This window comes from Lepeophtheirus salmonis, chromosome 4 (genome assembly GCF_016086655.4).
Source record: "Lepeophtheirus salmonis chromosome 4, UVic_Lsal_1.4, whole genome shotgun sequence".
In the NCBI taxonomy this organism is placed as follows: domain Eukaryota; kingdom Metazoa; phylum Arthropoda; class Copepoda; order Siphonostomatoida; family Caligidae; genus Lepeophtheirus; species Lepeophtheirus salmonis.
Window position 1 is genome coordinate 11,589,957 of NC_052134.2, and position 16,006 is coordinate 11,605,962.

The 16,006-nt window shown below is 27.9% G+C and overlaps 1 protein-coding gene across 1 annotated transcript; it reads right to left on the reverse strand.

Moving 5' to 3' along the window:
* Positions 1 to 504: 504 nt before the first annotated feature.
* Positions 505 to 15,311, reverse strand: LOC121116823 (uncharacterized). The gene is made up of 4 exons (XM_040711119.2): positions 15,253 to 15,311; positions 14,933 to 14,974; positions 949 to 1,336; positions 505 to 882 (listed from the first exon to the last, which is right to left on the reverse strand). The coding sequence occupies exons 2-4, from the start codon at positions 14,949 to 14,951 to the stop codon at positions 699 to 701; spliced, it is 591 nt and encodes a 196-aa protein (XP_040567053.1). The 5' UTR covers positions 14,952 to 14,974; positions 15,253 to 15,311; the 3' UTR covers positions 505 to 698.
* Positions 15,312 to 16,006: the final 695 nt, after the last annotated feature.

Below are 16,006 nucleotides of genomic sequence, written 5' to 3' on the forward strand. Positions count from 1 at the left end.
TCGTAGATATTTTATTTTGTATATACATAGTTTAAAAAAAAAGTTTTCATTTTTGGGGTCTAGCTTTCCATTTTTTTCTGTCCTACACTTTTTTAAGAATTATATAATTAATTAAAAAAAATTAAATTTTTTAAAACATCAGTAAATAGTATTTTACCATTTAAAGCAGTTGGCATTTCCTTTCAATATTACCAGGTACCATTAAATATGTAGTTATTTAAGTTCCAATATTTTTGAAAATTTGAAATTTGAGAAAAATGATTTGATCTGTCATTCTGTTTCTTCTTCTTGACATTGATTATATTAGTTACCTGATCTCTGGTAGGGAGAGGAAAAATTGGCAGTGATGCACTCATACGGGATATGGATGAGGTCAAAGTTTGTAGTAATGGTAGTGTACACCCCTTTATATTTAATCCATCAATTGCATAAAAATATTAATATTGTCAAAAACATTAATTGAAAGAATTGAATAACTCCTATATTTACTATTTTTTTAAAATAATTGAGAGTATATTTAATCGATTAACATGAACAAAACAATGTATATGCATAAATTAGACAACTAATAATACTTTAAAATTATTTTATAACAAAATTATTTCATACTTAATGAAACATTTTCAAAATACTTCAGTCAAAGTGCTAGCACTATTTATACATTGAAACAAATAACAAAATAAATGTCATAATTATTCTTATACCGGACAGCCCATTTTCTTGGACATGCTTTGCTTTTTCACAGCATTGACAAATATATCAAAAAAGGAACCTTCATTATCTGTTCTTTCAGTTTGAAAGCCCATGTAATTTCCTAAAGTAATCCCGATTACATCTGAAACCATCACTCTTGCAACATCCAATATTAGTTTTCCGAGTGATCTATAAGTCACATAAATCAATTGATAAGTCAGGAAGTTACCTTATTTTAGAATGAGTTAAACTTACCCTTCCTCACGAGCTCCTCGTTCGTCTGCCCCTTCTTTATTAAAGATCATGGCTTCTTTTAGAACCTTGTAGTATTTTTTAATATACTTGTCGTAAAGAAAATTTCCAAAGGCCTCTGCCATATCAGACTTGATTCCTAAGAGCCCTGTACTGATTCCTCCTCCATCCTTATCGCTTTTAATTTCTTCAGTTAATGTCTGCTTTTGAACGCCTATATCAAAGCTGCGGTCTTGGGTGTCAGAGGATATAGGGCTTAAAAAAGAGGGCTCAAATGCATCAATTTCTTCAACCTCAATCTTACGTGGTGAAAGTTTACGTTTTTTTAATTTCCTTGAAGCTGGACTCGCAATGGCCATCGATAAAATATTGATGATAAGAAATATAGTACCTAGAAATACATAAATAAGTAAAAAATATGTCAGGATTTCAATGCCATAATTGAATGCATAGAAGAGTATTATAACTTTAAATGAGGGGCCTCAATAACGAATTTAAGTTTTGTGTTCTATAAATGTAAAATGGAGGGGGGAAAAAACTTCGCTATTTTAAGTATATAAAATGATAAGGATTACATTATATAAGAAAAAATAAATTTTAAATTTATTCAAGAATCCTTTAGCGTCAATGTAATTAGATAGAATATTTTACAATCTTAATGTAAGATCTTTTTGACAAAAATTGTATCTAATCCTTAATAAGTTTGTTTTGCCCTTCCTACATAGATTAGTTCTCTAATTTAAAGAAAAAAAAACATAAGTATTTAACACTATGATGTTGTTGTTCTTTTTATCTTAAACAAATCAGGAAAATAATTAATATATTATGCATATTCGTTAACAAAAACATTTAGAATTTTGAACTGAAACAAATGAATATAACATTTTTTTTGATACGAGCCAGATCTGATTAAACTAAAACTCAACGATAAAAAAAAAGGCTATTGATGTGACATATATGAAATTGCTCCAATAACTAATTAAATCCGTAAAACTTAATTATTTTTCATTAACCCTCTGTTAATTAACTAGGATATTTTACACCCGGGGATATATAAGTGATTCTTATTTCTTTGGAATGAACATTTTATCGCCAATACTTTTGAGTATTTTTTGATATACTAAATCTGGTTGTATACAATTTTTATATTGGTTAATACCTTGTTTCAGATTTTTTTTATATAATTAGCCATCTTTAATCGATTTATATACTTATTCAAAGGTTTTCGTTAGTTTGTTTTCCTTTTTAATTCCTGGTTTCTTTTTTTCTTAATTAAATGTTTTAACTATAAATATAACTAGATAATACTGTTGTAACACAAAACTCAAGTTGTTAATATTATTTAAAAATATGATTTTATTCTTTCTCGATGTCTTGTATTTATAAAAGTACTTATATCATTTTAATTGATATTTAAGAGTGAAAAATAGATGGATTTGCTGAAAGTAATGTTTCAAATTTTACAGAAGTAATCGTTATCATTGTAAATCTGAGTAAAATGAAATAAAGTACGTTTTTTTTGGCAATATTTAAAATGATTAACTAACTGCATTTTAAAAAGAATTTTTGCTAACGAAGGTTTAACTTCTAGAGACATGGGTCATAGAATGCACAAAATGCATTATAAAAATGTAGAATACTTTTTTAGACATGGAGGGCGGTACTCAGGATTGGAGGTGGTACCAGAGGGAGAAAAGTAGAGGATAAAGGAAAATATATAATAATTAAGTGTGTTGACCTTAATATCATATATCAGGTTTTATAAAGATCCTAGCATCACAAAGATATTGTACATTTATTGGCTGAAATAATTCATTTAAACCTATTGGAGGGATTACACAATAAACAGCGGTAATATCTTGTATTGCAGAGTAATTTCATTTACAAATAAAACCAAGCAATTAAGTAAGTCTGATTTAAAATTAAATCAATACTTTTTTAGGGCTGAAAGATATATTATTCACTGTTGTGAATAGCTCATCTGGGAAGCAGCGGTGTATAAATTTAACTTGCCTCGGGCCCCAGCACTTCACCTACAAAACCCTTGGCTAGGGTGTATTATTGAACATTAGAAGGGTTCTATTCTGACATGTTTCTTCATTATTCAATAGTTTTATCGTCTGACTATTATATAAATTGTAACGAAATTGCACACGATAATATTGTCTTGCAATGATATTATCCCAACGTTTTTGTCCAGAACCTTTTTAAAACAATTATTTTACTGGACAATCCATTTATTGTCAGTTAGAAGCTTAAAATTATTATGCCTTTTAAAACACATTTACAAGAAATTTAAATCTATTCTGGATCTACAGAATAATTATAATTGTTTTTTTATTCTTTTATTTCACATATGATGAAACTATTGCTCAATTCTTTTTTTTAATGTACCTTTAATTGGTTAGATGGAGTTGCGCTGATTAAGTATAAGTAAACATTATAGTATTACAATTACCCCATCTAACCTAGAAATCTTTTGGTGAAATTCATATACATAAAGTATATTTCTTTCTTTAGGAATCACTGGGGCGCGAACGTACACACATATAAATCTTTTGCCTTTTTTTTTAATAAAATTTTTAGCTATTTTTTGGCTTTGTTTTTTTTATAAATTTTACTGTCAATTTTTTTTTTATAGAAAACGTTCTGTGGTAAAAAAAATTGATTAATAACTCCCATGATGTTTGACTTTGGTTTAGATAATTAATTTTAAACTAAAATGTTTATTTATACATAGTTTCTATGATACATCTGTAAATAAATAAAGTCATTAAAATATCACAAATTGGTCTTAATTTACAAGTTGAGTTATGGGAAAGAATTGAAAAGTTGGATATAATCCAAAATATTATTATCAATACTTATTACTTGTAAATTAATTTATTATTTTGATTCCAAAGACTTCCTAATTATCTTGAATAATTATTTAGGTTTTTTACTGTTTTAATTATATCAATTTTTGTTGTGGGAGCCATTAATTATTTGGTGGCAATAAGTAATAAATTAATCCTTAATAACAATACCGGTAAATGTTTAAAAGTAATGTAAATATCATAAATTTAATATATTATATAATGAGAAAAAATATATAGTTACATATAAGGGATCTCAAATGGTACTATGCATGCTTTATGTACACATGAGTTATCTTTTTTTACAATGATTTTGACAAAAACATCAAAGAGATTTTTATGTACTGCTGCAATGTTAGTTTATAATGGAAGTAAATGTTGGTAAATTAGTTGTTATTCAAATTCCTTTTCCTATTAAAAAGGCAAATCTGTATGTACATAAAGACAATTTACATATTTACCTTTATTCTACGTTTATCCCAAGTCAAATGTGATTCTTATTGACATCATTTTAACTCAAAGTCTTTTTATTTGAGTAGGATAAAAAAAGGTTTTCTATTTGTCTTTTGTTGATTTTTCTTAAGAACTCTAATATATTTGACCAACTTTGTATAAAAAGATGTAAAAGAAAATTAATGATGATTTATTGTTTCTACTTTGGGGTTTTCATTATCTTCTTTTTTCTTTATCTTTGTGAATAAGAATTTATCTGCTTGATAATAGTTATTTTTTTATACTCATGACTTTTCAAAAAAACATTTCCATAATTTTATGTTTTGAGACATATGTCTACTGATATAAATCGTCTGTATTTTTAAGCTGGGCCTTTTTTTAGGAATTGGTAATCTTAAGAATGGATTTTCATTTCCTCAGCTGTTGTCATTATTATTTAAATCATGATGATTAAACTTCCCTTCTTATTACATTCAATTTTATTCAAAATCTGTTTGAACATTTGAGTGGGCTCATAAAAGACGAAATGTAACTTTAAAGATTGGCTATGGGATTATAATTGTAAGTCCTTGTTGGTCTCAACGTAGAATTGAGGATCGACAACGAAGTAATTAGGGCACATGCCCTTGTTAATTTTCTTCTTCCACTCCTCCCTTGTCATAGCTGATTGTAGTTAACTTAATGAAACGTATTGACATCTCTTCCAAAACATTCTTCAAATTGACAGAGCTACCATGTCTATTAGTGTTGGGTTTCGGTCTGGAAATCTTAGACCGTCTAAGACCGTATATTTTCTCTTGGAACAAAGTAATTCGTTGCAGAAGGAGATACACGTGTTCTCTTTTTTCTTTCATTATTTAATCAGTTGTGGGTGTGTTAATATCTCCTTTGAAAAAATGAATTATCCCCTATCTTAAGTGTATATTGTTTTTCAAAAGGATAATAAATTGTTTATATATTCTTAAAAAATAATTATAATATTTACTTTCCACTAATTCTACTATTTTAAATTTGGGAGGTTATCTTCTCTATAGCAGTAATTCATTTTTTCCTCAAAAATCACATAACAGGTAGTGATATTCTCAATGTTCATAATTAAATTATACTATATGTATCTCTCCTATCTTCTCCTTGCGTTCTTACACAAATCCTATCTCTATGGATTACTCCTTATTATCCCATGTCCAGACGTACCAACATTGAGGTGAATGTTTTACTTAGCAAAATAAAGCAATATTTGCTATTATTAGTCATTATAAATGATATTTTAAGCATCGGTGAAAAAGTTGAAATTTTTTTACAATTATATTTCATATCTTAGAATTCATAATAAAAAATAGTTTTAAAAAAATATATATAATTTATTTTAGATGAAATAGAAATATCTTTTATTCATTTATTCAATAAATTATTACAAAACAAGAATGTTTTATGTATAATAAACATTAATGCTAATTGGTAGGATTTCGTGCATGTTAAAAAAAGACCTAAGGTCAAAATGGTATCCCTAAAATTTTTATAATTTTTTTGGATGAGAGTAGCTTAGCAGTTATGATGCTACATTAGATCAGGTACAAGCAGCTGGGACAAGAGTAAGTAGGAAATAAATGAGGATATAGGTAAGAATTACTCGGATATTACCCTTCAATTCTACTCTGAATCCAAAAAGGATTTACAATTGTATTTCTGCGACAAATCCTCAAGGGTTATTTTCGTATTTTATGATCAATCTACATATCAGATTAGTAGCTAGTATGTAGTAGAAAGGGAAGTTCACTACTCAATAGTAAAATAATAATAATAAAAATTTAAGAGAAGGAAATGTACTCATCAGATTGACAATTTCAAAACAACGGGCGTGCAACCGATTAGCCCCACTGATAATAAGAGATATTCCATTGATCTCCATAGTTATCATTAGAGTAAATAAATATTATGGAGACATAAAAAAATTATGTCATGCCTCGATAATTAATTCTAAAAATTGTGACTATTTCTGAAAAAAATTTACTATCACCTTTATGAAGTTAGATTAACAAAGTATGCAATAAATTAAGAATGAACATTGACAAAAGAAATAAAAATATAATATATCCAAGTTATAATAAGGTATTTAGTCTCTTAGATGAAATAAAGCCCTAAAAAATAGTTTATTGCATTATCAAAGTTATGCTTAACTATATCATCAAAATTTTAAAACTCCTAGAATATTTTGGCGACATATTAGCTATGTAAAAATGAAAAAAAGCTAAAAATCAATTGGTAGCTAATGTATTATTATTCAACTATTTTGGAAAATTGTACACAGCTTAAAAGGAGCTAATCAACAAATTAACGTTGATAAGTAAATTTGCAGAAATATAGACTGATGACAATAAGACTTACAACACATTTTTTGTGAAATAACGCCGTATATTACTTAATATAATGTACAAGTGTGAAAAATTTATGTTACATCCCTAAGCTACAGCCTAATAAATGAAAATGTGGACAATATATATATTTTTTAGTTTGTTCATGCACAATTAAATATGCTGCATATCTAAAAAAAATCTAAAATAATTTAAAAAGTTTGAAAGTAGGACATTTATTCTCATAAATTTTGTCAAAATGTTTTATAAACAAATGAAAATGGAATATGCCATGGATATATGAAACAGTTTGTACTCTGAACACATATAGGTAATAGTAATGTCAAATCTATATATAAAAACTGCATTTATTAGTTGAAAAGTTGACTTCTTGTATATTTTCCTTTTATCTGATAAATATATAAAAAAAGACCATATTTTTATAATTATAGAAATTAGTAATTTTAAAACTCCCTATTTTGAGACAACCAGTGTTTGATTAAATATTTGATTAATTTTTTATGGTGTTTATGGGTAAAAAATGAAGTCATCGTAAGTCTGAATAGTGAATAGAAATTGAATCCCGGGATTACTCTTCTTATATTCTTTCTCCCAAGGTATAAATGATTTATATACGTCTCCCATCTGTCACTAGTCATCGAGGACCTATCACTCATCTCCAATGTCGACTGCCATGTCCTCCCTCTACATCCCTACACAAAACATACAACTAAGTAATTTAGAGACATAAGCCCATATAACGTCACTAAATATCCCTCTTAAAAGTGGGAATGAAATGTCCGGGGATGAATTTTAGAGGGAATGAATTTAATGGCAATGAAATTACCTAGCACTATTTTTATTATATCCATATTTGACTGTATTTATAAAAAGAGTAAAATAGAGTATTCATATCATTTCTGGCTATAGTCTGAGTAAAACATATCTTTAATAACTCAGAATGAGTATTTTAATTTCGTAAATGAAAAGCAACTTATTTCTATATTGCAAATAATGCCAAATGTTTCTACAACTATCTCTTACATATAAGTATACTTTGCAAAAAATTCAATCATCTAAGTAGGTAAGTAGATATTTAATATATGTAAATACATTTTTCATATTTTCTATTTTTTCCATTACTGCAATTGCATCATAGATATGCAAAACTTTCAAAAACAATAGTGCATTAATGTGCATTCTTCCCTGAATAACTAATTGACATATCATCACTGGCAATATAAAAAGTTTTACAACTTTTGTAAGTCCCATTAGAAACTTGAATAATTTGTCAAACTATTGATTTGACTTAATAGATCCACCACCTCCAATTAAACAGTGTATATTATACACGATCTTAAATGGAACTATTCAAAGTTATTTCATTATTATAAGTATAATTACAGTATTTAAAATTTGTGAAATTGCTTTATTTTTTAAACTAAGTGCACTACATTTCACGTTGTAGTTCTTACTAAATTGTCTAAATTAAATATAAAGGAATCCATTTTATTTTTTTACATCATAATTTAATTTAAATACATACAGAATTATCAATATAGTCAATATTTCATGCATAGCCATGTACATACGACAGAATGTCTCAATATCGCTCGGACACTTTTTGAAGCAACAGTAACTTCTTTATTCTATTATTTATTTACACTTACTTCTCAAGTGGAACTCATTATACTATTATTTATTTACACTTACTTCTCAAGTGGAACTCATTATACTATTTTCAATTTGGAGTGACATTGGTACAAAATCACTGAGAAGGACAACAAGACATCTTATTTATGAACAGAACAAGCTGAAACAGTTGGAAAGAGCTAAGAAAATTCTAAATTTCTTAAGGCCAACAAAAATTCAGACAAAGTTTTGCTTTTTTTATGAAAATTGTATCGCTGGTGTTGCCAATGCCAATAAGCATTCCCATTCCCATAGGAACCCTAGAACCCTTATTATTATTCTTTCATTCTTAAAAAGAGAACACATGAATTGATCTAATAATTAAGTAGTTACGTAGGAGTGTGCTCATGAAAAACGGACAATGACGCAGATTATTTTTTGAGGAGCTATCTTCTATACTATTATACACAAGTTTGTCAATAGCCAACGGCTTATTAGTCCGAGCAATGCTGTTCACTACCGCTATTATACATACAAACTCCTCAAAATCCAAAATGAGAGAAATATTCTAATTTCTTGAATGAATTGAAGTACTTTAGAATAAAAGCTTTAGTTGAAAGATGGCATTTAGTATATCAGGCTTTTCATAACTTAAACATGATCTTTCAAGTATGATCTGTCATATTCTCCTACTTTTTTATGAGAACACACCTGTACTGAACGTAAAGGTCGTTCCATACAACTAACTTTACTCAATAACATCATCACAGACCTACGTTATCCATATTAAAGGAATTAACATCTAATGTTTATAAGAAATATAAATATAAAGCTTATTTGCAATGAAAATTTTGACAAACTATTTCCATGGTTTTGTAAGTGTGCATTTATGAATAAAAGATCTTTACAGATTTACTAATACAATCGTTAAAAATATTTCATTGAAATCTGTATGAAATATGTACGCTGGCAACAAACCAATAGTAATTTTGTTGAGTGTGCATTATATGGAAATGATGTTTCGCAAAAAATAATAATCGAATACATATTAATTGTGATAAAATAAATTTGTTATTTTAATGGATGTTTCCTATTTTTTCCCATTAATTTTTTTCTCCTCAGTGATTAAAAAAGTGCTTATTTGACTGTCAGACTCTACTATTTCCGTTATTTAATCTACATTTTTGACAATTGGCCTTGCATCTTTGACAATAAAATCACCGAAACTGAATCCAGAACACCTATATTGGACATGATTGGCAGTTAAAGTATTAGAACAATCAACACTATTCCATTTTTAATGAACTGGCTTAATATATCTTTTTGGTCGAAGAAAAACTGTAAGATATGGCGTATTTTCTCTTTGCTGGTGTCCATTTTTGACGCGCGCTCAAAAATACTGAGTCAATCAGTCACAAAACTGCCTAATTTCTTTTTTTTTTAGTACGAATTCTTATCTTTCTAAAATGATCTACCGTATACGCAACATAAGATACACATCACAAAAACCATTTATTGTAAAAATAATGGATTTCATTTTATTACACCTTTTATGTAGATTGGATTAGTTTTGACTTTACCATCAACTGAAACACGATGAGTACCTTTAATTCTTTCTCATTTCGTACCTCGTTAACTATTTATTCCTTTAAAGGCAAATCTTTAAATTTCTAAATCCTAAACTAAACTATGTACATATCTTTCACATTATCATCAAATAAGAATGATAAGGATTACTAAGGTAAAGGAAATGAATAATGGACTGAGGAACCATCAACTGTATATACCAATAAAATAAAAACCAAATATGTACTTATTATTCATATGGCAACATCTCTAATATGGATCGAATCAATAATAACCACTCAATGATTTCAATTCATAATAAATAACAAAATATATTACGGTCTTTCAAAATTAGAGCAAAAAGAATAGATTCATAAATTCTTAAAAAATCATCATCAAATTATTATTTTGTCATTTCCCTACAAAATGTCATTTATAATAATTGTACGTAAACTTAAGAATGATTTCTGGTAGTGGACACTTTTGGAATTGGAATTATTTTTAATAACAAATAGTAGGAATAAGACTAATATTTTGGAGAAATGTAACCTTACGAGTTATGTGCCGGTTCTTATTTAGGAACATTAATCTGGGTCATCTCATGTCTTAATCCATCTTGTCCAATATTATTTGTCGTTCCTTAAGTTAGGTAAAAATCTATCTCTTGGGACTTTATTAAGATGTTTTTTTTTTCGAAATATTCTATTATATAACAAAGTAAAATATGATATGTCTGTCTTATATTGTTATAATAAAAATATAAATATATATTTTAAAATATTTCTAATGTTCTTCATATAAATTATATATCTTATTTAACCAACGATATTTTTCTTTAAATTCCAAGAACTGACAGCTAAGGACCAGTCCTGAGACTGGACTGTATTGGACTAAATAAGGATCACCACTGCACTTCTACTAGGAGTGACTTGAAAGGAAGGGAGACTGTGCAAGTATGTCCCTTCAATTCTATGATGAATAGTTCAGAAACAGCATATTCTTCATAATGTCAAATTCAAAGAGTTCCACATTTAAAGAAAACAAAAATCAGGACGAAAATTTCGGTAAACTTTTTTGAAAAAAGCTACGAAATTTCTGTTTTATACAAGAATAAAAAGAATTAAAGGGTTTTAATTGATAAAAAATATTTAATTTTTTCTTACTAGAGACGGTAGTATTTATAGATGCTAAAGGGTGCAAAAATCTTACGCTGGGAGCCCCTTACTATATTTTATTGGCCGAGGTCGTACTATGGTCAGTCACGAAAAATAATAAAAAACAATATTTAGAGAAGTGAATATGGGCTAATTTTTATACAAATTGTGTAGAAATTGTAAGTAGATTGTAGAATATAATCTTTACACGCTTACAAATGCTCGCATTTCCACTTCTCTACCAATATTTATATATTTTTTTGTGATATAATTATTATTTAATATAAAAATATTTTCAACAGCGGCTCAAGGAAACTTGAAGGAAATCTTCATTTTTATTGTATGCTTGAGCTTTGAAACCATTATTTTCTGGAGTATTGCTTCTACAAGCATCTTTTTTATTAATATTGGCCATTTCCCTGACCCTTCTTACGTCTAGGTGGACCGTTGGGTCCTGTTACAAAAAAATGCTTATAAATATAAAAATAGCCATTCTTTAGTTCTGATATTTCACTGAACATATCTTTAGTAGTTGAGCTTTTGATAGATTCACTATGAATATGATCCCACTTTTCTTTGTTAGTTGTAATTTGTCCCTGATAGCGCGTTATTTAATTTCTGAGCAATATTATATTAATCTGTTTTTGAGGAAGTGTAGCATCATAAATACCAAGTGAAATTATTATTTAAAAATATTTATACACAGCATATAATCCATATATATACTAGGAGTGTAAATCGATGTTTTTCTTTTACATTTTATTCGTATAAATAAGTAAATAATTGCAATTTTTCTAAATAGGACTGTACGGTCCAACCAACCATTGAAGCAGTCCTATTGGGTTGTAGGAAAAAACATAAATTATTATTAATATTTTTTGTTTGGTTTTTCAAATTATATACCTTCTGGTAATTTTTACTCAAAAAGAATAAAATCTACTCGCATTCAGAGCTTGATTGCATATATTACAAACAATAGTAACTCAGACTCTGATTGGTCTGATCTTGACTCTCGGGATCCAGAATATATCTTGCCTAACGAATAATTTCCTACCAGCAATAGTGAAGAGACTGAACCCTAGAAAAATCCGTAAAAAGATATGGACTCTACTGAAAACTACGTAAGGCTATGCCAACGTAGAAAAACTATAAATCGCCTTCCCTATTGGAAAAAAGTAGTACCTATATATATTGTATCATTCTCTCCATTTTTTTTTAACAGAATGAAGAAAAAACTAATGATAGATGCCCAATGAATTATTTCAAGAGTTTCATTCGTCATGACCTTCTGGACAAGATCTGTAAACAATCAAATGTTTATTCACCAGAGAGTTGTACATTAGCCTTTAGTGTTGAAACTGGATTAGGCTTTTTAGCATTCAACAAAGTCATTACCAAAGCAATATGTGAGGCTAAATAACATCGGACACTTTCCAGAAATATCTCAGAGAAGGAGTTTATGAAAATATCCTCGATGTAAGTGCAAAGTTATTATGTTTAGCGTAAAATGTAAAGTTCACTTATACTGGGAAAATAACCAAAATTGCTTCCTTCGATTCCATACAAAATAAATGTCGTTATTGTTTGTAGTGTTATTACAAAATGGTTTTTTATTATACAAAGATAAATTGTGAGAGGTCATAATTAATCTTTATCTTATATAAACAATAAGAGTAAGTAAGTCAAATCTGAGTTTTTAGAGTTTATATTAAATCTAATTACAATGGATTCTATTAGTTCAAATAACATATTGCAGTAAGAGGATTTATTGACTCTAATCATGTCACCTACCATATCTAAATGTACCATTCTGTCTGATTTTATTTTTAATGTGATGTGTTTGAGAGGAATCGTTGGTCCCATTTCATTATTTCTGCATTTATGTATAATCCAAAATGGAGTCACGATAGTTTCATATGGTGAAAAGGCATATGAGTTAGTCGAAATTGACCCTACGAACATGTTACACAAGGCTCTTTTGTAAGTGTTTAGCAAAGTTGTCATTGCAGCTTACTAAAACACACTGAATATTTAAAAAAATAAATATGTTAAACTAATATATATCCAATATAAAACATTGAACATTTGTTTTTATTTATTTGTTTTGCTCATAAAGCAAATGAAAGTATTATCAAGATGTAAAATACGATTTGCATCAAATCCATCTTCAAACTTTTTCAATTAAAACTTTTAAAGCTTTTAATGAAGGGCTGAATGGAAAAATTCTTATCTGAAAGTCTTTTTTTTATGACAATTACTTTGAATTTTGTATATACGTATATAAGTGTAAATAGAGAAAATTATATTGTGTTTAATTTGGCATATCAAGGCATTTTTCTTGAGGACTTAATATAATCAGTTTTTTTAAGTACTTTATCAGAAGAAAAAAATAGTAATAACAATTCAAGCATGAGCAATTACTGTAACATATCTAAATATATTCGTTTAGATACTACATATTATATATATTTTCAAATCCTTAAATGCATTTAACATCTATAATATATTTCAACTACTATTTAAGTCACTATTGAATCAATTTGCACTCATAATTACTTAGTAAAATGTTTAAAATACTTGTATAAATGAAAGACATCAAGAAACAATAAATTAATATATTGAGATAAGTTTATTAACATGACTGTAGTAGCCTTAGAACTAAATAAAATATATGGTTCTTATATTAAAAACATTACATTTTTAGTTTTAATACAAACTTTTATCAAGTATTCGTTACTTTAGCCCAAAATTTTAAGGAATCAAATTAGTACCCATCACTTTTTAATGAAGTTAAGTATACAGGGTGAGTACACAATAATTAGAACATTTTAAGCACCGTTTTCATTTTTACACATTCTCATTTTGTGTCATTTTTATGGTAAACTTTTGAAAAAAAAGATGGTAATTCAACAATTTTCTATTCTTTTTATTCAATATGTCCCTATCCTTTCTGAATGATTGCTTCAGTACGGTGACAAATTGAAGCACAGCTGGCCTTGATGAAGTCCGAGGATAAGAGGACATGATCACAGTATTCAAGGCCTCGCCATTCGGTTGATAATTTTTGTTCGTCTTGTCTTCCAGACACGCCAAACAGCAAAGTCGAGGGGGTTCTCGTCTGGTGAGGACGAAATCCAGAAGTCTGCCTGCAAGAAAGCAGCAATTTTTCATCACAGAAATGCTACACCTTCTGGACTTGTGTACCGGGCACCTGTCTTGGGTCAACACATAGTTGTCCTTTGAGAACTTGCTCTTCAAACGTGGCAAGACATTGTAGATGAAGATTTTGTAGTAAACGTCTCTTTTGACTTTCTTGTTGACCTTGAATAAGTAGGGATGCATCTTGCTGACGTCAGACGCCACAACACCGAGGGCCATGACCTGAGCTGGATTTTTGGTTCCCTGTATCTGAGCTCTTGATTAAGGCAAGAAGAAGTCATCATTTCTCCTGTTCCTAATGAAGATCTTCTTGTCAGAGATCAAGTTGAACGTGGAGGACATGCACAACCTCTACTATTTAGAACTGAGGCTAGACAGCCTCCAAAAAGTTTCTAATTTTTGAGTTCTCACCCTGTATTTTATGTATAATAATAACTACATTATTATAATTTTGTAGCTATTGTTTAACTTCTCAATTCTCAGATTGAAAATATAAAGGAAGAAAAAGCCCAGAAATCAAACGAACGACTTTTAAGCAAAATAATTAATTACATACACTAAATCATGATTAAAAATGGTTTAACATACGAATTTGTCCTAAGCAAGGGATTACCAAGGCAGATAATTAATTGTATATAATCAGATTTTCCGATGTTTCAGGAGCATACTGAAAAGTATTAGGGATAAAAAGAAATAAGGAGCATTTTTTTTAAATTTTCGGGCAAAGATAATATGCAAGTTCACCAACAGAGGGCTAATAGTCATTCTATAAACATTAATAATATACTACGTATAACTAAATATTTTTAAAGCTTACCTATTTTATATAGAATCATGCTTCAAAGTGAGATCGGTGTGCCTAAAAAAGGATGGACTCTTTAACTAATGGATACTTTTTTACAAAGGACCACAATTAAATTGTTATTAAAATATAAGTAAATTTGAAAAAAGAAAAGTTACAAATTTTTAATTAGATGTACAATAAAAATAATCATAAATTGTTGTTGCGTCTTCTTAACCAGGAAACTGTATGAACTTCCGGTTCAAAATTTACACTACTTTTTTATAAGAGAAAAAATATATTAAAATTAGAGATAAAATCATTTCAACAAATAAATAAATAAAAAAATCATTTACAGTAGAGGTAAGTTGTGAATGCTTGAAGAATTGAATTAAAACTGAGGATACAATTATTTATTTTTCACGACAATATGAAATTATAAAACATTATGATCTCTGTAAATCCTTGTTAAAATGCGTAAAGCGATAAAAAAAAGCGTCATGTTGACCTTTTTTCTGCTTTAAAATAATAATAAAAAGTAATGAAGATATACATGAGTGATTTGCTATTGTCACCTAAGTACTTTTTTTAACAAAACAATGTATTGTTTAAGATATTAAGTATTTTATAACTTTTTCTTGATCATAGACAAATTTAATTCATATGAAAACTTGGTTACTTGTCATTCAATACAAATTATGGATAATACTTATAAGGAAGTAAAGATGCAATTGATTAATTGTTCAAAAGTATATTATATGTGAAAATACAAAGTTTTTCATTCCAATATGGAATAATGACCTTATGATAGTAAATCCAAAAAAACAAGGACTATGGAAAATAATTTAAGGTTATTTGTACAATATTTAAAAAAAAAATAAAAAAAATTAATTAGTCATATTTGTATACAGAAAATTAAATAAATGATTTATTTATAATTGTAATCTAAATTATGAGTCAATAAAAGGTTATCTGTGAATAATATTTAGAATAAAAATAACCTTGACGCGCAAGTATAATTATCAAAGGAAATTTTAACGCTTGGTTTCAAACATTTCTCTTTGTGTAAAATCCTTCATTTGGATTTCAAATTATTTGTATTTAGTGCGT